This window comes from Lithobates pipiens, unplaced genomic scaffold (genome assembly GCF_037356315.1).
Source record: "Lithobates pipiens isolate NorthernLeopardFrog02 unplaced genomic scaffold, aLitPip1_a1.2 Scaffold_19, whole genome shotgun sequence".
Taxonomy (NCBI): Eukaryota; Metazoa; Chordata; class Amphibia; order Anura; family Ranidae; genus Lithobates; species Lithobates pipiens.
In genome coordinates this window covers 226,888,060-226,912,542 of record NW_027507764.1, presented here as the reverse complement: position 1 = coordinate 226,912,542, position 24,483 = coordinate 226,888,060, and the positions used below count along the sequence as shown (strand labels likewise).

Below are 24,483 nucleotides of genomic sequence, written 5' to 3'. Positions count from 1 at the left end.
TGTATTTTTTTTAAATGTAACTGCCTACTCCCAAACTGTCATTTGAAGTAAAAAACAAAAAAAATGTATTATTCTCCACAAATGTTATTGTGCATTAAAAAAAGAAAACAAATAAAATTAGACATGCTAACAGCTAATAGAACTTAACTAAAAAAATGCATTCTATGCATCCAAAAATATAGAAAATATAACAAATCAAATCATTATTATTCAACAAAAATTAAAATAAAAGCCTCATGCAAGCAACCAATTTTTGGTCCAAGAGATCCTCCTGTTCCTGGACTGGACTTGGGTCAAAGCAATAACTCCAAGGCAAATAATAAATAACATATTATCTCCTCCGATTCCGCAACATGTCTGGTTGACGAGCGGCCGCTCAGAAACTAACTGAAAAGCACAAAATGAAAAGCATGAATCAACACTCACCAAACTTCTACTAACACGAAATTAGCAGAAGGAGCCCAACAGGTGACGCTGAAGAGCTGAAAAAAACATAGTACGTCACTACATTCATGTTTGTTGGCCGACAATTCCTAGCTGTTTGTATGCAAGATAAAATCCAGGCACATGCCTTCGGGACAAAAGTCTGAGGTTTTGTCTGCGAAAAATCTGATTGTGTGTACGAAGCTTAAGAGTAAATTTGTTTCTCCTACTACATAGACAGCAGCTGACATGTTCATTAGACCGATGAATCAAGATACGGAGCAATTAGTTACTGACCTGTATCAAAAACAAAAGATTTTACTATCAAACACCCAGCCAAAGTAGGTTTCCTACATTGCAAAACCTATTACCTATTATGAGAAGAAGATAATGTAATAAATATTTGAGTCTGTAGTCTATAAGAAACTCACTGTAGATCCAAAACGAGATAACTACTCCAGGTGTGAACTGCTAGGTGGCAGATGGATAAACCAGGCATCAGATGGGGTGCACGCCCTGTCACTGCTGCAGACTAGGGATGAGTCGAAAAGACCCGGTTCACACCAGAACATGCAAACAGGCAAAAAAATTGTGCCGAACACCGTTAAAGTCTATGGCACACGAACGTGTTTCAAAAAGTAAAAACCACAAAAAAGAAAGTTTTTGATAATTCCTTTATTAAAAAAGAAAAGGAAAAAAAAACAGTGTCCCGCGCTGTACATCCATCGTCAATTCACAACACCTGACGGACCCGTAAAATAGAAAAAAAATGAAAATACTGCTGTCTTTTTGCTGTGACAGCTGTTATATAGGCAAGGGTGGGGCCACCTGCTGACGCAACTGGGTGATCCTGCACCCCATCTGACGGCATATGACGTCAAAAGAGGTGGGGTCACTTGGTTACATCACCAGTTGGCTCCTCCCTTGAATATATAACAGCTGCCACAGCCACGAGACAGCAGTCAGCGGGACACCTCCCATTGAGGCAAAGCTTTTTTTTTTCTAGTTTTCGGGTCCGGGGAGCGGCGTGATTGAAGATGGATGGACATTGCGGGACACTGTTTTCTTTTTTAATAAAGGATTTATCAAAAACTGTGTATTGTGGTTTTTACTTTTGACACTTTTTTTGGGTGAATGGGTAGGGGTACATTGGGGGGGCGTGATCTGGGGGCCCCCTTGTTAAAGGGAACTTCCAGATTCTGATAAGCCTTCTGCCTGCAGACCCCCACAACCATTGGGCAAGGGTTGTGGGAATGAGGCCCATCATGGGGACAAGGTGCTTTGGGGGGGACTATATACAGGAAGGAAGATGGTGGGTATATATACCATATTTTCATTGTATAAGACAACCTTTTACACTTAAAAAAATGGCCAAAAAGCGAGGGTCCTCTTATACGCCACGTACAACATGCCGCCTGCTGAATGTCAGACCGCTGGATGATGGATGTGCAATAATACTGTATGTAGCTTCGGCTACATACAGTATACGTAGCTGAGCCAATCTCAGTGAGCGATGTAATCTATTAATGAATACAGAGCCTGCTTGGATTGGAGTAACAACCTCTGCCAATCCGAGCCGGCTACATACAGTAGCCTGCTCGAATTGGCTTTGAGAGTAAGAGAGGCGCTGGCTGATGATGTTACAGCCTCTGCCAATCCGAGCAGGCTTTGTATTCATTAATAGATTACATTGCTTGCTGCAAGTGGCTATGCATGGTATGGCTCCAGCTCCAGCAAGAAGAAGGAAATATGAATCCTCGGAAGGGGGGTTGTCTTATATTGTGAATCATTTATATTGGAGAAAAAATTATCACAATTATGTGCCACTTTGTGTTGGTCTATCACATAAAATCCCAATAAAATACATATACATTTTTGGTTGTAACATGACAAATTGTGGAAAATGTCAAGGGGTAGGAATACTTTTTCAAGGCACTGTACTGTATATTGTGACAGGTTGGGGGTTTTGTAGCTCATTGGTAGTACAAACCTGTGAGTTTTCTCAATGCCAGAAATACATTTCAGTCCATTTTATGCCCACTTTTATTGAAAAGAAAGAAAAAGTACACAAATGAAGGTCTTCCCACACAGGGGGTTCTCACCATCAATACGACAAATAAATAATATTTAGCCTTGCTGCTCTTTTTACAGCTCTACTGCTCAGGCCTCATGCCTAGGTCCTCCAGACCATCTAACACACAGTCCCAGTGCTCGTGCACAAATGCTGTACCTTTGTATGCTTGACTTCTTGTCCCACAAAAACCTGCTGCTACATCTCTCACTGGTTCGGGACTTTGTTCTGACCTGGTCAGTGTGGTTCGACATGCACCTCTCACTGCTCCCTTTATACACTAACCCTTTCGGGTGGGGATCTAAGCTCTAACTCTGGCTCTCATATGAAGCCAGCACACACCGTTAGTGTGCTTGCTTCCTACAAAATATGGTTTTAAACCACCATATTAAACAGTGACATAGGCTTGCCCTGCCACATATTTATATATATAATATTATTATAAGAATAATATAATATAATGTTAACAAATGTGTACACTACAAATTAAAGATACAAAAGTTAAAAAGTAAAAAAATAAATAAAACCAAAGTAATTGTGTCATAAGAAAGCTGAAACAAACCTGGTCTGAAGAATAGGCCACCATGCGACCAATGATCTCTGCTTCACTTAAGTCTGGGGTTTCCTTCTGAAGTCGTTTGGTAACTTTGGTCCTTGCAGCAAGCAGAGCCATTAGCGTTGCTTCACTTGCCGTACCCTAAGTGAGGAAATTAAATATCTCTCTTTTATTAGTGAACAAAAGCATCTTATAACATTAAAGAACACCTGTACCATTTGCCTGGCAAGAAAATTATTATGTATACTAAACATACAGTGGAATGCAATCCACTCTGTCTGTATAATTCACTAGACTGTATTTATAGTACTTTACAGTTTATCTATCTCTACCCAAGAAAGAAAGTGTAATATATTTTAGCTTACAAATCCTCCCCAAGTAATGGCCGCATTCATTTTTTAAAACTTTTTGTTTCTATCACCTCGAGATCCTGCCAGTAACAAATGTCCTGTCCTAGGGTGTGTTGTAGACTCTCATATTAGCCATTGTATTTCATATTATTCATATTGATTGCATATGTTTTATTGATAATATAATTATTGTTATTATTATTATTATTATTATTATTATTATATAGTAGTGGTCTTATCAATGCTATTGTTAAATAGTAAAACAATAATTATTGATCTTTATTATTGTATAAATATAGAGAAAATTTTAAATGTTGAACTTTAGATGACCTTTCTGATTCTTTCTGATATTTTTTATAAGATAGTTTACTGGGTGAAAGTTCATTAGGATACTTCATAGTTTTTAAATTTACAAATTAGAAGAAGAGAGAACTTTTGACAGCAGTTGAAATATAGCTGATAAGATAAGCACCGTCAAATATAAGTGAAACAGGTGGTTTAAACTAATTATGTGGAGTAAGGGAAAGTTATGTACAGTACATTAAGTTTGACAGGGTCAAACAAAGGTCTGTTTGTGCCCTCATTAAAACTGTTAAAATACATACATATAGTGAGACATATAACACATCTGGTGGGGTTATTGAAAGTTCATTCTCTCAAAATCGTACATTGGTAATCCTTGAAGTTAAGTTAAATCTTATCAAGATGAGGAGAGTTTGATAACACAGCTGGGTGCCATACTGTCTCTACACAGGTGTTTTTAATTGGATAAAATCAGTTATAAATCACTTTCATTCTGTGAATAATTAAGTTTATCTGGTTATAGAACAGGTGTCAGATTTATGGTTAGTTACATTGACGTAGATCGTAGCAACCAATCATGTTGTACCTAATATGCTTGCATTGTAAGAAACTGTATAAATTAGACCTGCATCTTTTAATACTTTGAACGTAACCCTGTATGTTCCCAGCTGTTAATAAACCTGCATCACTGAGGTCCTGCCTGGTGTGATACCTTACTATTTTACTTCAGGTGACAATGCTTACTCTCTACATTATAGTGTAAAAGTCTCTTTCATTTGTCAGTGAGGGCAATCTAAAATTTCTCTGAGAAACAGATTATTACTGGCTGTGTCATGTGGAGATCAGCCTATTTGTTATAATTGTGGTATTCAGAATAAAGTTTTTAATGACTGTCACCGGTAAAATGTTGATATTTATTTTTCAGTTTCTATGTATTTAGTAGTAAATAGTTATTATTATTTTCATCTACTATCCATCCCTTCCATCTGTTTTTTTCCTTGGGTAATTTATATTGGAGGAATATCAAATGTGGCAGCAATTCAATTTTTTAATGAGGTTGTAGGGAGCACTGATTGGGAGCTACAAAAGCAGTGATCTCTAGCGGTCTTATTATATATATCTCCAGTATATGACTGTCTCCTCAAGCATGTTCCCACTTTCCAACAACTCCTGCGGCATGTCCAACATCTCTGATCATTTCCTGTAGCATGCCTGCAGTCTTTGACTATCTACTGTTGTAACTCTGCAGTCTTTTACATGTTTTTGTGCCTATACATTCACTAAATATTATATGCAGCCCTTTGCTGACTTACAGGGGTCGTCCTTGAGGCCCCCTATGCTATTAAAGTTGATCACTATTGGGCATTGGTTTGTTGGTTACTCACATCTGTGTTCCAGCTAGGATGTTTAATTCTTAATGGCACCCCCCACGCATCTGGCAAACATGGTACCGCACTTTTTGCATGCAGAAAGGAGTCATGTGGGAATGCACAAAACCCATATGTGCACGGATAAACCCTTCCAGAGTAAACTGGCCTTGATGGATTCAATGGGTAGACATTTTTTTTTTACTCCGTGTGATAGAAAGGGAAACATTTTTAACTCTTACCCACTGTATCCCCAAAAGGGGATATCTTACTTGAAAAGGCAAAAATTACAGATGAACTGTATCAGCTGAACTGCAATGAGGTGGTTAATACTGCCAAGGAGGAAAAAACATTCAAATTGCATTGACACATGGCACAGGTGCCTTGGGCACAGAAGTCCTGACATAATAAAGAAATGAACTGAGAATGACTATGCAAGTGCAATAAACATTAGTCCATGTGATCAAACAATGAAATGCACCAGCTGCATAAAATATAAAAAGGAAAAATGACAAGAAAAGAGCTAAGAAACCTCTGGACTTAATTCAAATGTAGCACCCTCTTCCAGAAGGTAGATGCTAGTAAGGATTATTTTACTAGGTTATTTCAGCACAGGCAAATTTAGGCAGGCCTATGCTGCAAGCAAGGCTTGTCTGTTTTGATCTGGGGGCTGGGAGTGGTCAGAGTAGCAGTGAATGTGATCACCTGTACTTCATTTCTGAGGTGCCTCCCCTGTTTCTAGGGAGAATGTTCTGGAGGAGAGACTGGGCCTAGAGCTGGAGTGGCAGGCAGCACATGTGGGAGCCCTGACCAATCCCTAACTGGTGTTGGCAAGGGGCGGGCCTCCTATATGAACTGAGGTCCCATTCTGCTGGGGAGGAGTAGACGGTTGGGTGAAGTGAGAAATGATATGCTAGACCAACGCAGGAGAACACCCCCATCTGGGGGGTGTATCGATCGCAGGAGGAGGCCCAGGAAGAACTGTGAGGGAACATTTCCTCTACAAAGTCATTGGCAATGTCTCTGTCACCACACGGTTGGTGGCATGGAACTCCTGGAGAAGAGGGGCAGGAGAAGCTGTCAGAACGCATGGTCCGGACAAGTTCCTCATCAAGGTCTCGGGCTGGAAGGTCGGTGAGTGTTACCACAGTGGGTGGCTGGAGGTACCAGGGAATCTGTGAGGGAACTCTGCTTCTACATGGTCACTAGTAGAGTCTTTATCATGCACACAGTGGATGGTAAAGAATCCTGCATCAGAGAAGAAACTGTGGGGACCTGTGTCAAATCAGTGTGGCTGGCTGGCACATGGTTTTCATGGCTGGGAGCAGTAGTCCATTTCCTGGAAGATAGACTTTAACCTAATAGGCCTCCGGGGAGAGGTTCTGCAGGCCTCAGGTCTAGTAGCAGCGAGTCACCAGAGCCAGTAGAGGGGCTTATTCAGAGTGAGATAATACTACCCAATATAAGAGGATGTGTCATACTTCAATTAGCAACTGCAAGTTTGTGCAGGAGGAATCAAGTCTGTACAGGAGGAAGCAAGTTTGGGCAGGAGGTGAAAAGATCTAAGAGCATTGCTTTTACATGGTCAAAAGTGATGTTTCTCTCCTTCGCACAGTGATGGATGGAGAACTCTTAGGAACAGTAGTCTGCATGGGGATGCAGAGGGAGTAACAGTCTGCATGGAGATGCAGGGAGCAACAGTCTGCAGGGAGCTGCAGGAGAATATTTATACTTAGTCAAACATGCACATTCAATTTTCAGGCTCTAACTTTGTTCAAAGTGTATTGAATTCTTTAAATATGATAGCAATGATTAATTCAATGGGCATCCCATATCCCTATCCCTATCCAAGTTGTACCTCCCCAATAAAATAACAAAAACAAAGGTTGCAAAAGACTGTTCATTGTCTCTGGAAAGGATGTATGAAGTCCGGCAGTGGGGTGATTTGGCGGATTGTTTGTCACTAGTGCTAACACCATGGCTACACAAATCTTTGCGGTCCAATAGAAAAATTTACTCCAGGAAAGAAGAGGTATTTTCTCCCTTTTATAGATGATTACTCAAAGTATACTACACTATGGGGGTTATTTACGAATGGCAAATCTACTTTGCACTAAAAGTGCACTGAAAGTGCACTTGGAAGTGCAGTCGCTCTAAATCTAAGGGGTAGATCTGAAATGAAGGGAAGCTCTGCAGATTTTTTCATCCAATCATGTGCACGCTAAAATGCAGTTTTTTTTTTAAATTTTCCTTGCATGTCCCCCTCTGATCTACAGCGACTTTACTTCCAAGTGCATTTGCAGTGCAAAGTGTATTTTGCTTTAGTAAATAACCCCCTATATCTGTTACACAACAAAAGTGAAGTCCTAGAGAAACTTGAACAGTATTTGGCTGAATTAAGCAACACATTTGGCAAAATGCAGAGTGTATTGTGCACAGACAATGGAACTGAATATACAGGTGTTAACACACAGGTGATTCTCAGAAAGGCATAATATTTTAAATTACTGTACCATAGAGGTTAGAACAAAATGGGGTTTCAGAAAGAATGAACCATGAAAGAGCCATACTGTTTGATGCAGATATGCCAACCCCATACTGGAGGGAGGCAATTATGACCGCATAATAAAAATCCGTGATGATCCGCCCCGTGAACATCCGCTTGCTCAGCGGTGATCGCTCTGTTGATCCCTGCTGAGCTGGTGGATAACAGGGACCGCCCTGTCAGATCTCCGCTCTCCTCTATGGGGGATCAGATGAACACGGACCGTCTGTCCATTTTCATCCGATCCCCTCTGCAGACGTATAGAAAAATAGGATTTCCCTCTGTCTGCAGAATCGGACCATAGCAGAGACGGATGATATCGGGTGTTCATCCGCTGACACCCGCTATCCCATAGGGATGCATGTATGTCTGTATTTCATCCGAAAATGGATGGATGAAATACAGACATACGGTCTGCACATGGGAAAGGGGCCTTAGAGCTACCTTATGGTAAGCGTGCAATCAGCTGCAAATGGGTTTTTAAGGCCAAATGCAACTCTGAAGGCAAGGTCTGTAGGTACAAAAGCACAGCTAGTGGCAAAAGGGTACTCAAAAACATTTGGTAAGGGTCACAATGCTACGTTTGCTCCAGTTGCAAAACAGAGTACTCTCTGAACACTGTTAAAAGTGTCAGCTTCTTGGAAAATGATCGTGAAGCACCATGTATCACAACAGCCTTTCATAATGGTGATATTGAAGAGGAAATATATAGCACACAACCAGAAAGATACATGAAAAATAGAGAAGAGCAACTTGTGTGTTGCAGAAATCTCTTTACGGACGTAAGCAATCAGCTCAAGCATGAAATTTAAAATTAAACAAAGTCTTGGTAGACAAAGGATTCATAAGAAGCAGAAATAACCCATGTCTATGTGTAGATTCTAAATATATGTATATTTTTCTCTATGTGGATGACTTGATTGTTGCTCACAAAAAAGATAAGGAAGTTGCAAAGTTGACTGCAATTATTAACCAGCATTTTGAGACTGAAGATCTTGGAGATGTGGCAAATTACCTAGGAATTAACGTACAGCGTTAAGAAGATGGCAGCTTCCTGGTAAATCAGAAATCTAAAATTGAGGCTGCTTTTCAGTAGTTTGCCATGACTGAAGCCAAAAAAGCAAGTATGCCAATGGACACAGCATACATAAAAACAGAAGATCTGTACTAATGATCAGTACAGACAGGCAGGGCAGCCATCAGAAATGTTTGGGCCCCTTACACAGCTTTAAGCCTGCCCCCCCCCCCCAAGCCTGACCACCAACATTCCCCAGGGCTTGCCCAGGGCTTGCCCTCGGCCCATCCTACTGAACCACCCCACCTGTACGCACCAAGCCCCCTCAATCCTGTATATATGTCAGCCCCCACACACCTTTATATATGCCAGCCCACCCACACACCTTTATATATCAGCCCCCCTCACACCTGTATATTTGTCAGCCCCCCTCCCACCTGTATATATGTAAGCCCAGACCCTCCACAGCCACACACCTGTATATATGTCAGCCCCCTCACACCTGTATATATATCAGGCCTAGGGATGGGCTTTATGTTAGAGTCGAACATGGGTTTGACTCAAACATTGGCTGTTCGCCAAACAGCGAACAATTGTGGGTGCTCGCAGTAAATTCGAAAGCCGCGGAACACCCTTTAAAAATCTATGGGAGAAATCAAAAGTGCTAATTTTAAAGACTTATATGCATGGTATTGTCATAAAAAGTGTTTTGGGACCTAGGTCCTTGCCCAGGGGATCAATGCAACAAAAAAAATCTGAAAATCAATTCAGAAAAAAAAAACATCAATTGCAGCCTCACTGTGCCCATCAAATGCAGCCACTGTGACAGTAATAGAGATATAAGGGGGCGTAGTGCTAGTGTTACAGGAATGCTCAGTATGAGTGTTAGGTGTAAATGGGCGGTTAGTGTGAGTATAAGGACTGCAAAAAAGGGTAGTGTGAGTATTGGAGTCAAGGGGTATTGGCGTTAGTGTTAGGGTTACTAGATGGACTACTTGGGGTGTTAGGATTATAAAAATGCTAGGGGCAAGTGTTAGGATAACTAGCAAAGTTATTGTTAGGTGTGGCATTCTATTAGGCCATCACTCTTAGCATCAAAAAACAGAATGAAGCCCTCTGGCTCTGACATCTAATATACCACAACCTGAGTTGAAGAGAAGTAAATCTTATTGTCCTGCACTATCCTTCTAAAGAACAATCTCTTAAAACATATTGAGAATGTAAAATTCAGATCACCCTCTTTACGGATATTAGTTTGAGTTTTATCAACCACTGTCATCTAAACCTTGATAATCTAATGGCTGCTGACGACAGCAGGGGAGGATTTGAGACATTTGCTAAAAGACAATTATCACAATTTCTCTTAACAATGCACTTGTACACATCAAATAGCCGATAACTAATTAATTAATTTAACGTTAAGCATACAACACTGAAAAGCACAAAACAATAGTCTTTGTGTGTCTTTCTGCCATGCTTTAATGGAACTTGTTTATTTGGTGTGCAAGGCTTGAGGAGATAACTCGGATCCTTATAAAACAGAGGAAATTAAATTGCTGTGATATCAGCAGGTGGAACCGACAACACTGAGGTTATTGAGGATATGTTTAAATGAACATTTTGGCTGTAAATCTGATCACAGGCAGCAGAAGACTGGTGGTTGCGTCATTGTCTATTGGTTCTATTGCCTGCTTTTTGTTCTAAAAATCTATTTTTAAACCGTTTATAAGCTCAATGTTTCTGGTTCCAGTAGCTGGGTCTTGGGTGTCCCGAAGCAATACGAACGACCTTAGGAATTTATTGTAGTGGACATTTCCCTAAATAGAAATGGCTACCGTAGGCAGCTACTCATGTTTACACCTAAGGCATAGGGCAGGGGAGACACACTGCAGCCACCTGCAGTATCAGTATATTGGGGCAGACATTGACATCAATAAAACAGATTTTTATAACATGGAGTACCACATTAGTACTTTAAAAAAAGTAGTATTTTAAAAAAAAAATTATTTAGAGTGGAGTATGATCATTTTATTTGCACTAGATGACAAAAGTTTTAAAATAATGTCTACACTTCAATAATTTAGGTTTTAAATAAATGAAGCTCGATGATAACAGTCCTGTTTGAGTCGGTCATAAGACTTTAATCCTGGTGTGGTATGAATGGAAATCAGCAGCAGTTGGTTGCATCAAACAATCCAAATGGTTAACATTTTTCAAGTTCCAAGCCATCTAAGAAGAAAGTCATGAAGGAGGTTATACCATCCTCACGGTAATCCAAAAAGCTCACCATACCCTCTGGGTCCATTGACTCTCCTGTAAAAAACTGCAAGTTCTTGAAGTTTCCAAGAATTTCTTTGATTTTTTGCACTCTTGCAGGTTTATTCTTTTCTAGATGACTTTTAATGGCTTCCATAAAGTCTTTAATATATCGTTTAAATGCATCCTTTGTGAAGCCAGTTTCCTGAAGTTTATGGTTCATCACAATGTCAACTCCTGATACTGATACACCCTCACCCCCCTCATCCAGGCCTTCAGCAGATGCGTTTCCACCAATAAGAGCGTCATCAATGTCACCTTCTCTTCGAGTGATGGTCTTTCCTTCAACTTCAATACACAGCCCATTGCAGACTTCTTTTGTTGGATAGATGTCCGCGAACATTTCATCATTGCTGATGACACACTTGTAGATGATCATGGTGACGGTGAACTGGGAGTTGATGTCCCGGAGCGATGTACGGGAGCTTCAGCTCTGGCTAAGGGTGGGGAGTAAACGCTGGCTTTTTTATCCACATATGTATCTGTATAGCTTTAAACTGCATATTGTAATACATGACTGCTTATGTCAAGCTCCACAATGACAGAATTTTCCATTACTTTATAGCCACATCACAACGCTTCCTGTGCACCCCTTCCTCTGAATAAAAGTAGGAAAGGTAAGCTTCACAAGAGAGAGATGCAGTATCTTAGGTAAATGTGAACCCCTGTTGCTAATATATGTAGAAAAAAAAAAGATAAAGTGTTTACCACTTCCAGGACAATTTTCACATTTTTCACGTACATGTCAAATCAGCATTTTTTGCTAGAAAAATACTTAGACCCCTTTCACACCGGGGTGCTTTGCAGGAGCTACAGTGCTAAAAATAGTGCCTGCAAAGCGTTCTGAAAGAGCCACTGCTGTGTTTCCAGTGTGAAAGCCCCGAGGGCTTTCACACTGGAGTGGTGCGCTGGCAGGACGGTAAAAAAAGTTCTGCTAGCAGCATCTTTGTATCAGTGAAGGAGCAGTGTATACACCGCTCCTTCACCGTTCCTGCCCATTGAAATCGATGGGGCAGCGCAGTTATATACCGCCGGCAAAGCGCTGCTGCATCAGTGCTTTACGGTGGTTTTAACCCTTTCCCGGCTGCTAGTGGCTGAATACTACCGCTAAAATTGCGGTAAAGTGGCGCTAAAAATGGAGCAGTTTTACCGCAGATGCTGCTCCCGCCCCAGTGTGAAAGGGGCCTTAGAACCGCCAAACATTTTATATATATATATATATATAAAATATATTTTCTGAATGCAGAAGCCCTTAAGAATAAATTGGTAGCAGGTGAAACTTTTTATGTTGCATGATATTTGCACGGCTGTATACAAAAAGGATATTTTCTGGAAAAAGGTAAATTTTAATACACACAAGCACAGTATAATTCTCTATTGTTTGCTAAAATATAAAAGATGGGATTGCGTTGAATAAATAGATACCATATATATATGTCAAGACTCAAAATTGTGTGTGCCTGTAAAATGGTGAAAAATTATGGTACCTAAACATTTTCATAGGTGATGTTTCAAAAGCCTTTACAGCTTATCAGTTTAGAGTTAACCTAGACTTATGGTCCTAGAATTATTGTTCACACTGAGACATTTTCAGCAATACCTTGTGTGTCACAAAGCCGTTTTTTGCATTCAGATGTATGCGCACATGGGGGTTATTTTTTAAATCATATGTCTGTCATAGGTCTGTTAGACTCCGAATGTCTCCCCTTCCCTCCACTGCAGCTAATCAAGCACAGATCATGCTTGATTATCTGTTTCCCCAGAATTAACTGAAACCGGAAGTGACAAAATGCTGCCAGCCTCATTACTCGCAGATGAGGTTGGGAAACAGATATGCCTCAATCTCCTCCCATCATCATAGCTGGAGCCAGTGGTGGACTAAGTGGGGGGCGGGCCGCCCCGGGTGCCACACATTGGGGGGGGTGTCAAGCCAGCGCCCTCCCCCTCCGCAACTGAAGAGGAGACAGCGCCGTGGGTTCGCAGCCCACACAGAGAGAGCCCGAGGCACTGGCAGTGGGCGGCATTGCAGGGGGGAGGTGCGAGCAGCACCCGAGTGGAGTGACACCTGTCGGCTTAGTGATCTGGGACCCGGCGCAACAATCCCCTTCTCTCTGTGGTCAAGTCGCGCCGTTCTGATCAGTCCCAGCAGCGGCTGTCACTCACAGTGAAGCCGCCTCCCCCTCCTCCTGCATGCACAGCACTGTGTAGACGTAAAGGAGGAGGGGGAGACGGCTTCACTCTGCTCGGCTCTGAGTGACAGCCGCTGCTGAGACTGATCAGAACGGCGCGACGCGAGTCACACGACCACAGAGAGAAGGGGATTGTTGCCCCGGGTCCCGGATCACTGAACCTTCAGGTGTCACTCCACTCGGGTGCTGTTTGCACCTCCCCCCTGCAAGGTCACTGCCTTGGGCTCTTCATGTGTGTTCAGGTACATTATGGGCCTGTGGGGGGGGCTGTATTGTTAGGGGGGTCTAAGCACTGTAGGGGGGTCTGTGCACTGTGGGGGGGGGTCTGCACTGTGGGGGGGTCTGCACTGTAGGGGGGGGTCTGCACTGTAGGGGGGTCCTGCACAGTAGGAGGGGTCCTGCACTGTAGGGGGGTCCTGTACTGTAGGGGGGTCTGTACTATAGGGGGGTCTGCACTATAGGGGGAGGGGTCTGTACAGTAGGGGAAGATTTGGCACTGTAGGGGGGTTCTTTACTGTAGGGGGGTCTGCACTGTGGGGGGGGGTCTGCACTGTAGGGGGGTCCTGCACTGTAGGGGGGTCCTGCACTGTAGGGGAGTCCTGCACTGTAGGGGGGTCTGCACTGTAGGGGGGTCTGCACTGTAGGGGGGTCTGCACTGTAGGAGGGGTCCTGCACTGTAGGGAGGTCTGCACTGTAGGGGGTCCTGCACTGTAGGAGGGGTCCTGCACTGTAGGGAGGTCTGCACTGTAGGGGGGTCCTGCACTGTAGGGGGGGTCCTGCACTGTAGGGGGGTCTGTATTATAGGGGGTCTGCACTATAGGGGGAGGGGTCTGTACAGTAGGGGAAGATTTGGCACTGTAAGGTGGTCTGCAGTGTAGGGGGGTATGCACTGTAGGGGGGAGGGGTCTGTACTGTAGGGGGGATCTGTACGTACTGTAGGGGAGGATTCTGCACTGTAGGGGGGGTCTGTACTGCAGGGGAGGGACCTGCACTGTAAGGGGGTCTGTACTGTAGGGGAGTTCTTACTGTAGGGGGGAGAGGTCTGTACTGTAGGGAAGTCTGTACTGTAGGGGGGTCTGCGCTGTAGGGTGGAGAGGTCTGTACTGTAGGAGGGTTTGCACTGTAGGGGAGGATTATGTACTGTAGGGGGGTCTGTGCTGTAGGGGGGGTCTGCGCTGTAGGGTGGAGGGGTCTGTACTGTAGGAGGGTCTGCACTGTAGGTGAGGATTCTGTACTGTAGGGGGTCTGTACTGTAGGGGGTTCTACACTGTAGATGGAGGGCCTGTACGGTAGGGAGGTCTGCACTGTAGGGGGTCTGTGTAACATGCAGGGGGTCCAGAGCTGTGAGGGGCTGTGTAATGTAAAAGGGGTGCAGAGGTGCAGGGTGCTGTGTAATGTAAAGGGGTCCAGAGGTACAAGGGCTGTGTGATGTAAAGGGGTCCAGAGGTTCAGGGTGCTGTCTAATGTAAAGGGGTCCAGAGGTGCAGGGAGCTGTGTAATGTAAAGGGGTCCAGAGGTACAAGGGCTGTGTAATGTAAAGGGGTCAGGAGGTTCGGGGTACTGTGTTATGTAAAGGGGTCCAGAGGTACAAGGGCTGTGTAATGTAAATGGGTCCAGAGGTGCAGGATGCTGTGTAATGTAAAGGGGTCCAGAGGTGCAGGGTGCTGTGTAATATAAAGGGGTCCTGAGGTGCAGGGTGATGTGTAATGTAAAGGGGTCCAGAGGTGCAGGGTGATGTGTAATTTAAAGGGGTCCTGAGGTGCAGTTGTGGAGAGGGGGGTACACAGTAGTGACAAAAAGATATTGACGGATGCAGAGGTTTGCAGGGGGCACAGTGGGGTGTTTTTACATTTTAAGGTGGGGGGTGCCAGATATAGGATCCGCCCCGGGTGCCAAATGCTCTAGGTATGCCCCTGGCTGGAGCAATTTACTGCATTCCCAGGCTTCCTGAAAGAACCACCATGGGTGGTGATAAGGAGGAAAGGGGCGTTGGACAACCTCGTCATTTTTATCGAACAGATGATAGCTGGCTGAAAAAAATTGATTATGTGTAAAAAAAAAAAAAAAACGAAAGTTAACGCTGCACTAAAAACAATAAAGAATATTGAAAAAATGTGTAAAAGCTGCTAGCATACAAACAACTCAAATACAATGTGGTTAAATGTGGATGCAGCGCTAATAATGTGAACAGGAGTAATTGAAACAAATTAGAAATTTGAAAATAATGGTGAAAAAACTCACAAAAATAAAAAACGAAGGCATTGCTTTAAAGGCAACGTTAAAAAAAAAACCTCTTAAACTGAAAACTAAAGCAGATACCCCAATACAAAATGAGGGTCACTGACATTAATAAAACTTAAACAGGTAAGTGATATAACAAATAAACGATAAATAATAATAAATGATAATGATAAATGAATAATAAATAATTATAATATTATTAATAATATTAATAATAATAATAATAGAATAAAAATATATTATAATATATATATATTATATATTATAATAATTAATAATAATAATAATAATAATAATAATAATAATAATAAAAAATAATACATTTAATTTAATTAAATGCAAAAAAAATTAATAAGATTGAATAAATTACAAGTTACAAGACTTTACAAATTAAAGTCCCATTCCAGTGAAAATCCGTGGATGAAAGAAAATCAACCAACAAAGGTCCATATAAAGTGTAAAAATAAGATTCCAAAAAGATAATTGGTGAAGAGAGATCCCTTTTCCAAGATGCTTCACACCCAAGTGAGTAATAAATCTCCTTACCGACTGACGATGACCACCGTAAGGTAGTCTTACCAGGCACAGGGAATTCAGTCTCCCAAAAACCTATATACCGTAGGTGTCTGAAGTTGAGGCTAAACTCGTGGCATATATAGTGGAGAAGCCCACCACCCCTGTTATCTTATATGTATCACCTTTTATTATGTGGGGTCTTGCCTTCTGGTGAGCATCTGATGTTACTGTTGGTGGTGGAATTCAGAAGTTGTCACAGAAGATTTCAAGCCTCTGTCAGCAGTTTTGGTTTGGTTTGGTTTGTTTCAATTACTCCTGTTATTAGTGCTGCATCCACATTTAACCACATTGAAAAAAAAAATAGACACCAAACTTGTTTCAACCACTTGAAGAGGTTAAAAGAGGTAAATGGCCTAAAGACGGCAGGTGGTCAAAGTATATCTAAAGCCAAACATTTCTTTCTGTAGAGATTGTTTAGACTACTACAGAAAGTATGTTTTCTGTCTGTGTTCCTTAGGGGAGATTTCTCTTCACTTACTGTCATAGAGACACATTTCGCCTTTTGACAACAAGCAAAATGGCCACGCGTAAAGGGGTTGTAAACCCTCTGTGTTTTTCACCTTAATGCATTCTATACATTAACTGCTTAAGCCCTGGACCATTTGGCTGGCCAAAGACCAGACCACTTTTTGCGATTCGGCACTGCGTCGCTTTAACTGACAATTGCGCGGTAATGCGACGTGGCTCCCACAAATAGAGCTTTCCCCACAAATTTTTTTTCCCCACAAATAGAGCTTTCTTTTGGTGGTATTTGATCACCTCTCTTTTTATTTTTTGCGCTATAAACTAAAAAAGAGCGACAATTTTGAAAAAAAAAAACATTACTTTTAACTTTTTGCTATAATAAATATCCCCAAAAAATATATACTAAAACGTTTTTTTCCTCAGTTTAGGCCAATATGTATTCTTCTACATATTTTTGGTAAAAAAAAAAAAAAAAAACGCAATAAGCGTATATTGATTGGTTTGCGCAAAAGTTATAGCGTCTACAAAATAGGGGATAGTTTTACGGCATTTTTATTAATATTTTTTTTTTTACTAGTTATGGCTCCAAACAGCGATTTTTGTCATGACTGCGACATTATGGTGGACACATCGGACACTTTTGACACATTTTTGGGACCATCGGCATTAATAAAGCGATCAGTTTGATTAAAATTGCATTGATTACTGTAAAAATTGTCACTGGCAGCGAAGGTGTTAACACGAGGGGACAGTGAAGGGGTTAATATGTATCCTAGGGAGTGTTCTAACTGAAGGGGGAATGGGATTGTGCAGGGAAGATAACAGATCGCTGTTCATACTCTGTATGAACAGACGATCTGTCAGTTCACTGCTCAGAGAACCGGAAACTGTGTGTTTACACACAAAACTCCCAGTTCTTCGTGTGCCTCGAGGGATCGCGGGAGCCCGGAGGTGATCGAGACTTCTGGGCATTCGCATTGGCTCGGGGAGTGAGCGGGAGGCACGCACGCGTGCCTCCGGTGGCGTGCAAGCGTCCCCTAGTGGCGCCTGTCCTGATTGGATAGATTGATAGCAGTGCAGCCATTGGCTATGCTGCTGTCAATCAAATCCAATGGCATGGTGGGGCGGAGCCGAGTCCTGCTGTCTGTCTCAACAGACGCAGCAGGACACGGTAGCGCACCCGCACGGGTGTCCCATAGGAGAGCGCTTCTCCAATGGGACATTTGAGAAGAGGAGGAGCCAGCAGCGCCGCTGAGGGACCCCAGAAGAAGAGGATTGGGGCCACTCTGTGCATAACCAACTGCACAGCGGAGGTAAGTATGACATGTTTGTTTTAAAAAAAAAAAAAAACATGAACCTTTACAGCCCCTTTAAAGTATAAACCCTGTACACACGGTCGGACATACCGACCACAAAATCCGTCTGATTTTTTCAGACGGATTTTGGCCGAAACTTGTATTGTACACACAGTCGGACAAAGTTGTCAGAAAATCTGATAGTTTGGAACAAGGTGGCATTCGTTCCGTATGACGGGACTACGTAGAGGCCAGTAGCCAATAGCTTTCGTCTCGTAATTTTTTGTGAGCATATGTGGCATTTTGTCCGTTGGAATTTTCTGTAAACAATCAGAAAAAGTCCGATTGGATTTTGTTAGCGGAAAATTTTAAATCCAGCTCTCAAACTTTTACCGTCTGAATTTCCAATGGAAAAAGTCCAATAGAGCCCACACACGATCGGATTTTCCGACAACATAATCCGATCGGACCTTTTCGGTTGGAATTTCCGACCCTGTATGCAGGGCATAACAGCTTTTGTTATTTCATTTCTTTTGGTCTGTTAAATAAAGCATTAAAAGCATTTTTGTTATATCAATTTGATGTTAAAAAAAATCTGTTTTTTTTTTTCATAAAATTCAGTGTCTTCCTCCTAGCAACAATCATGTCACAGCAGATATTGCTAGTCACTGGCAAAAGTAAAAACGCTTTTGAACGCAGTACAAATTGCACTACAAAAAAAGCACTGAAAGATGATTATGCAGCAGCCCTAGTGTGAATTTAGGCAAAGTCAATGTACATCATTCTTTTTTCAGTCAAACTATGTAAATCTGTTATTGCAGTGTAAAGAAATAACATTTGCAACCAAAGCTCTGTTAAACTGCACTGCTATTTGTTCAACATCCGCACGCCATGACTGACATTTGTGGAATTGCGCAGAAATGAACTGGTTAATGACAGTTTCCATGGAAAGCAGATGTGAAAGAAAATATTGGTGACCGGCGTCTACATCCATGGAGTGCTTTCTTTCATCTCTTCTCTCATTTCAAATGAAGCAGCGGATAATGATGCTTCACATAGATGCAGGTTTTCAAATGTAATTACAAGCCAATTTTCACAGGCAACAGTTTACCAACAGGGCAATTACAGCTTGGCTCTGTAATATGCATTTAGCCTTTTTCAGTCACATAACATTTAGGATTTAGATAGAAAATCAATAACACAAAATGTCTTATAGCATTCAACATCACATTGCAGGTACACTTGTTTTGCCAGTGCTAGCTCTGTCTTTGTCATATAAATTGATAGATAATAAGCAGCTCCTGTTAGAACAATAAATACTGGAAGAAATATTTGTTTTTTTATTGGGAGAATGATTACATTTCCATTCACCACATCGTGTTGAGATCTGGAATCGCATTGCAATACACTGTGCCCTTTATTACTGGGAAAATGCCTGGTGTTTATAAAACACATTTGTAGAGCCATTCACCCTATGAAGCTGTATGTACATTTATTCTGTGCGAATGCCAAGAAAAATCAAATGCTACTAGGTGATTGTCTTTAGGTCAAAGGTTATTCATAAGAATAGTGTGAATCAAGAAAATAACGGATTAAGACCACTAGATGGAGATGATCATAGGATATAAGTACTTATTTCAAAAGTATTAATAAATACTTTTAAGTGAATGCAATGCATGCGGTTTGCGAGTGATAGTGTGGGCTTCTAGGGGGTAAAGTGGTTGTTAACCCACCCACCCCGCTAACTTTAATTCTCTGTGCCTCGTTATGCTAGGTTCTCCTGTTTTCAGAGCACCGATCAGTGCTAACGTGACCCGCCACCTCTCTGCTCTCCCCGTATGACAGCTGCAGCAGACAGGGTCGAGATTCCCCCACTGACGTCAGTCGGGTCAAGAGGAGGAGAGAACTGGCCCATCACGTGAGCACCGATTGGCACTCTGAAAACAGGTATAAACTTACAAAATTTTCAAAGTAATTTAATCCAGTTGTTAAGTTGAATTTCTAATTTGAGTTCAATTAAGCTTTGACAAAAAAACCCTAGAGGGCAATTGGTTACTATGCACAGCTGCACCAGATTTTGCGTGCATCAGTTTCAGTACATCTCTCCTCACTGCCTCTTTACCACTTGTCAAATGCTCTCTAAAAGGCTATCCACTCTTGATCGCTCTTTTGGATAGAGTGGGGAGGGATTAGAACACCTTTCAGGATTTTATTGTTGTCTGTGCCCTGAATAGGGAGATTCACCCTATTTATTCCTTCCTGTTTACCTTTAGCACTGAGAGTGAAAGGAAAACCCTACACTTTGAGGTGTCACCAGAACAGGAATAGAGTGGAAATCTTCCAATGGGGTGATTAATTCTGGTGACCCCGGCGATAACAAAGGATTCCCTCATATTGGAGGGATTTGCCTCACTTTCTGTTTTGGCTATGGAACAGGAAGTGAAGGGATATCTTCTCAATGGAACACCAGAGTCACTGGAATTAGTGTACCCAATAGAAGATTACACAGATGGCAGAAAACTGACAGGGGTTATAATCCTCCTTTATTCTATTCAAAATGAATTATCTTTACTTAAAATATAAGTTCACCTTTACAGAAAAATCTGTAAGGTGAACTTACACAGGAGCCCCTCCTCCCCCCACCCCCCATCCTGCTGACCTGGAAAGTGTCAATCTCCCATTATGAGCCCTGGTATAGCTGCCCCACCGGTCCAGGGCTTAGAAATCCCCTTGGCTTTCTCTCTTCTTCTTCCCTGCTGACAGGATGGGCTACGCAGGTTCTGATTGGTCTGCCACCCATGTGACAGCGCGGACCAATTAGAATGCTCCTAAACATACCTCTGGATGGGGTACATTTTGGTGGTTAAGCCAAGGGGATTTCTAAGCCCCAGACCGGTGAGGTGGCTATACCAGGGCTCATAACGGGACATTGCCACATTCCAGGTCAGTGGGACTGGGTGGGGGGGGGGGGGAGGAGGGGGTCCTGTGTAAGTTCACCTTACAGATTTTTCTGTAAAGATAAACTTACCCTGCATTTTAAATTAAAATAATAACTGTATTATTTTCCGTACTTAGGCCAAAGTTAAGACTTTGCTTTTTTTTATACAGTGTGTATATATATAAACCTGAATATCTAAAGTTGGTGCTGCTATAAAGACCTGTATATAAATAAAACCACAGAGAATAGTGCACACATACTAAAATGCAAAATTAGTAACTTCTAAATCTTACAAGGCAAGTAAATATGGGGATTTAGTCATATAATATGGCCATATCATGCTTAAGCCACTGCGTTAAAGTACACCATTTTCAGTGGATACTTCATAGTGCATAACTGAATGTTTGATACCTCTGGTCTCCAGACAGAGGTATCAGAAGGATAAGAGCGAGGGGACTATTACGATGCACATGAGTTAAATACATCACATAGGAAAAAAACAAATTTTACATAAAAAAATAATAATACAGTTTATTTCAATAAAAAACATTACAAAATCCAACATATCGAAAATTCATGGGGCAGGTGAGGTATTTCGACTAGTTTCTCTTCTCAGCTTCTTCAGGAACTACCTACATCTAAAAATACATCAATTACTCATAAATCTATAAGAAATATATCTATAAAAAAGTGATCATAAATCACAAGAGATTTGAATGAAAATCGGGGACAAATTATTACAATACATAATAAAAACAGAATCTTACCTAAGCACCCATACCATACTTTATAGAGCAGTTGAAGCAGTGTAGTCTGCAGCTAGCACACAACTCCCATGTAAAGGGTGAGTATCTCCTATCGTTAAAAGAAGTGGGATTTATTTATTTATTTTTGTATGAAGAGTGTAGGACCCATTGAAAATTGGGTACTTTCACGCAGTGACTTAAGCATGGTATGGCCATATTATGTGACTAAATCCCCGTATTTACTCAATACGATTAGGTGCTTTTAAGCAGTTACTCCTTTAGCATTTTTGTATGTGTGCGCTAGTCTCTGTGGTTTTATATATATATATATATATATATATATATATACATATACATACAGTGGATATAAAAAGTCTACACGCCCCTGTTAAAATGTCAGGTTTCCTTGATGTAAAAAAATGATTAGGCTCGTGCAATTCGTTTCCTAACAAATTGAAATTTGGCCGAATTTTGCATCTTTCGGACATTCGGATGCATCCGAATAAAAAAAATTTAATTTAAATTAATACAAAAGAAATTATAGCGTATATAATGAATGAGTTCAACATGATTTGGTAATTCAGTAAAGATCTAATGAAACACACTGCTAGTCTCCTCCCATCCTTTGCATCATTGGACGCCTGATGGGTGGATGCGTCTCACTGTGCGTCAACGTCACGCAATTCACGCAGGATGTACAGCGTCCTTTTATTGCTGCTACATCCTTGCAATTGAGTTTTACACACTGCTGGCATTATGGGGGTAGTTCGGAGCCGCCAGACCGGAGATACATACTATCCGGCTGACGGAAGCCTTTCTCCCCCCACCCCGCCGCGCGGCGGGACGGTGGTGGGACGACTTGTGGTGATACTCATGGGGGCGGCTCTACGGGGGGTGTGGTTACTCAAGGCTTTTTATACACCAGATCACATGCAGTCTTTTAATTTAATCTCTCACTCCTTCACTGCATTCCTATCGCTAATAGGCACCACCACACTTCCATTTACCGGCGTCATTGTTTTTTTTACTTTCACCTAGTGTATGTTTACGGTGGTTCACTTATTATTCCACCCCTATATTCACAGCTATGTTTGGTCCTCTCACTTTTTTGCTCGGTGAGCCCTCACTTTTATATTTTCCTTTTCTTCTTAACATTCAGCTCCCCTAATTATCTTTCTTAATCCTTCACTCTCTCCACATCTTGCAAATCTCCTAATGGTTCTAATTTTTCACTCTCTCTATAGAAGTGCCTCGTGGTGACTCCATGCCTGCTTGTGCTGCGGCCTTTGTGGCTATCTCCATTGAGTTACCCACCACGGCTCCCATTTGGGGGTGTATATTGGATGGCTTGCGGCACCCACCTACTAGACTACTAGTGCACTCACCTAAGTGAGTAAGCATGTATTAGGTTTCGGTGAATTGTTTACCCCACCCTTTTTCATGCGTTTTTATTATTATTTTTCATTTACCTTACTTCTGAATAGCATATTACTCTTTATTATAGATTGAACACGTGCTCTGCTCCTGATGAGTGGTACAAAGGCCACGAAACGTGCGTAGAGCTATCATATGCCGTGCTTCTTTTGAATACATTCAGATTCTGACGTTACTATACATTACCCTAATTGATAAAGACCTTGGTCCTGCAGGCATTATGCTACATATTTTGCTTTTACTCAATCCTGCTGTGGTGAACTTTGGAGTTTTATTATGATACTTTGTGATATTCATGTTATTATCATGTTGTAATATTATTATCACTATTACCATTATCATGTATTGTTTATTACTTTGTTTGTCATTGTATTTATCTCTTGTAAATCCAACTGCAACGATTAATAAAATTCCTATTAGTTCACCTTGTACTCTCTTGCTACCACATACTTCATGTAAAGTCCCAATGTCCCCCTTGTTCCCCTTGTTCCCCCCTTTTTTTGAATACATACAGTGGATATAAAAAGTCTACACACCCCTGTTAAAATGTCAGGTTTCCTTGATGTAAAAAAATTATTAGGCTCGTGCAATTCGTTTCCTAAAAAATTGAAATTTGGCCGAATTTTGCATCTTTCGGACATTCGGATGCATCCGAATAAAAAAATAATTAATTTAAATTAATACAAAAGAAATTATAGCGTATATAATGAATGAGTTCAACATGATTTGGTAATTCAGTAAAGATCTAATGAAACAAAAGATCAACTCAAAATAAATCTTACAGTCCAATCAGCTGATTAATTTTGTGCTGGAGGTTGGATTACTGGCAAAGTGCATTCCTGAGAACTGAGTGAGAAGGGATTGTGTTGTATTTGAGCAGAGGAGAAGAGATATTGTCATTGTGTGTGTTAAAAGATTCAATAAACAAATGACTTTCCAAACTATGAATCATTATCACAAATATATATACATACAGTACATAAATCTCGAATTTCAACGAATATGAACTAAATTATAGCGCATATAACAAATTAATTCGACATTATTCGAGATCCAGTATAACGAATATCAACACTCTACAGAAATAACTAATTATCCGGAAATGTAGTAGCCTCCCTGGCGGTATTCCCAAGTCTGGCTCGGGATGAGATTTCAGTACCAAGCTGTATTCCCGAGCCAGACTCGGAATCCCATCACAGGATCCATGTAGGGGTTTACTTACCTTGTCCCCTGGATCCTGCGATGTCTCCCCGTTGTAATCAGCGAGCCGCCGTGCCTCGCTCTCAATCTGTCACAGTGCAGAGCTCCGTTCCTTGCGAGCATTGGGGACTGAGTTTGGCGCTAAATTCAAAAAGTAAAAAACACAGTATAGATACAGCATACTGTAATCTTACAGATTACAGTACTGTATCAAATAATTTCACATCCCTTTTGTCCCTAATGGTTTGTCCAGTGTCTTGAAAGCAGTTTTATATCATAAATACTATTCTTTATGCCAGGAAACTGGAGATTGTCCATAGCAACCAAAAAATGTCTGTTTACTTTAAAAGTGCTTTTAGACCAGCTACAAAACAGAGATAATAAATTAGAATCACTTGCAGAATTGAGCAGTAGTAATTCGTGGGGAAATTCGTCATCAAACACTAAAAGTAA

The 24,483-nt window shown here is 41.4% G+C and overlaps 2 protein-coding genes across 4 annotated transcripts in view; both read right to left on the bottom strand.

Moving 5' to 3' along the window:
• Nucleotides 1–24,483, bottom strand: part of DDC (dopa decarboxylase) — a 232,366-nt gene that overhangs the window by 108,791 nt on the left and 99,092 nt on the right. For all 3 annotated transcript variants that reach the window (XM_077491761.1, XM_077491762.1, XM_077491760.1), the window contains exon 5: nt 3,057–3,191. In XM_077491761.1, coding sequence (XP_077347887.1) covers nt 3,057–3,191 — 135 coding nt within the window. The remainder of the gene's footprint in view (nt 1–3,056; nt 3,192–24,483) is intronic.
• LOC143996609 (translationally-controlled tumor protein homolog) lies at nt 10,751–11,395 on the bottom strand. Its single transcript, XM_077491763.1, has one exon. The coding sequence runs from the start codon at nt 11,323–11,325 to the stop codon at nt 10,834–10,836; it is 492 nt and encodes a 163-aa protein (XP_077347889.1). The 5' UTR covers nt 11,326–11,395; the 3' UTR covers nt 10,751–10,833.

Bases quoted from the DNA above. Each gene is read 5' to 3' on its own strand.
- LOC143996609 (XM_077491763.1), bottom strand. From the start codon at position 11,325: ATGATCATCTACAAGTGTGTCATCAGCAATGATGAAATGTTCGCGGAC.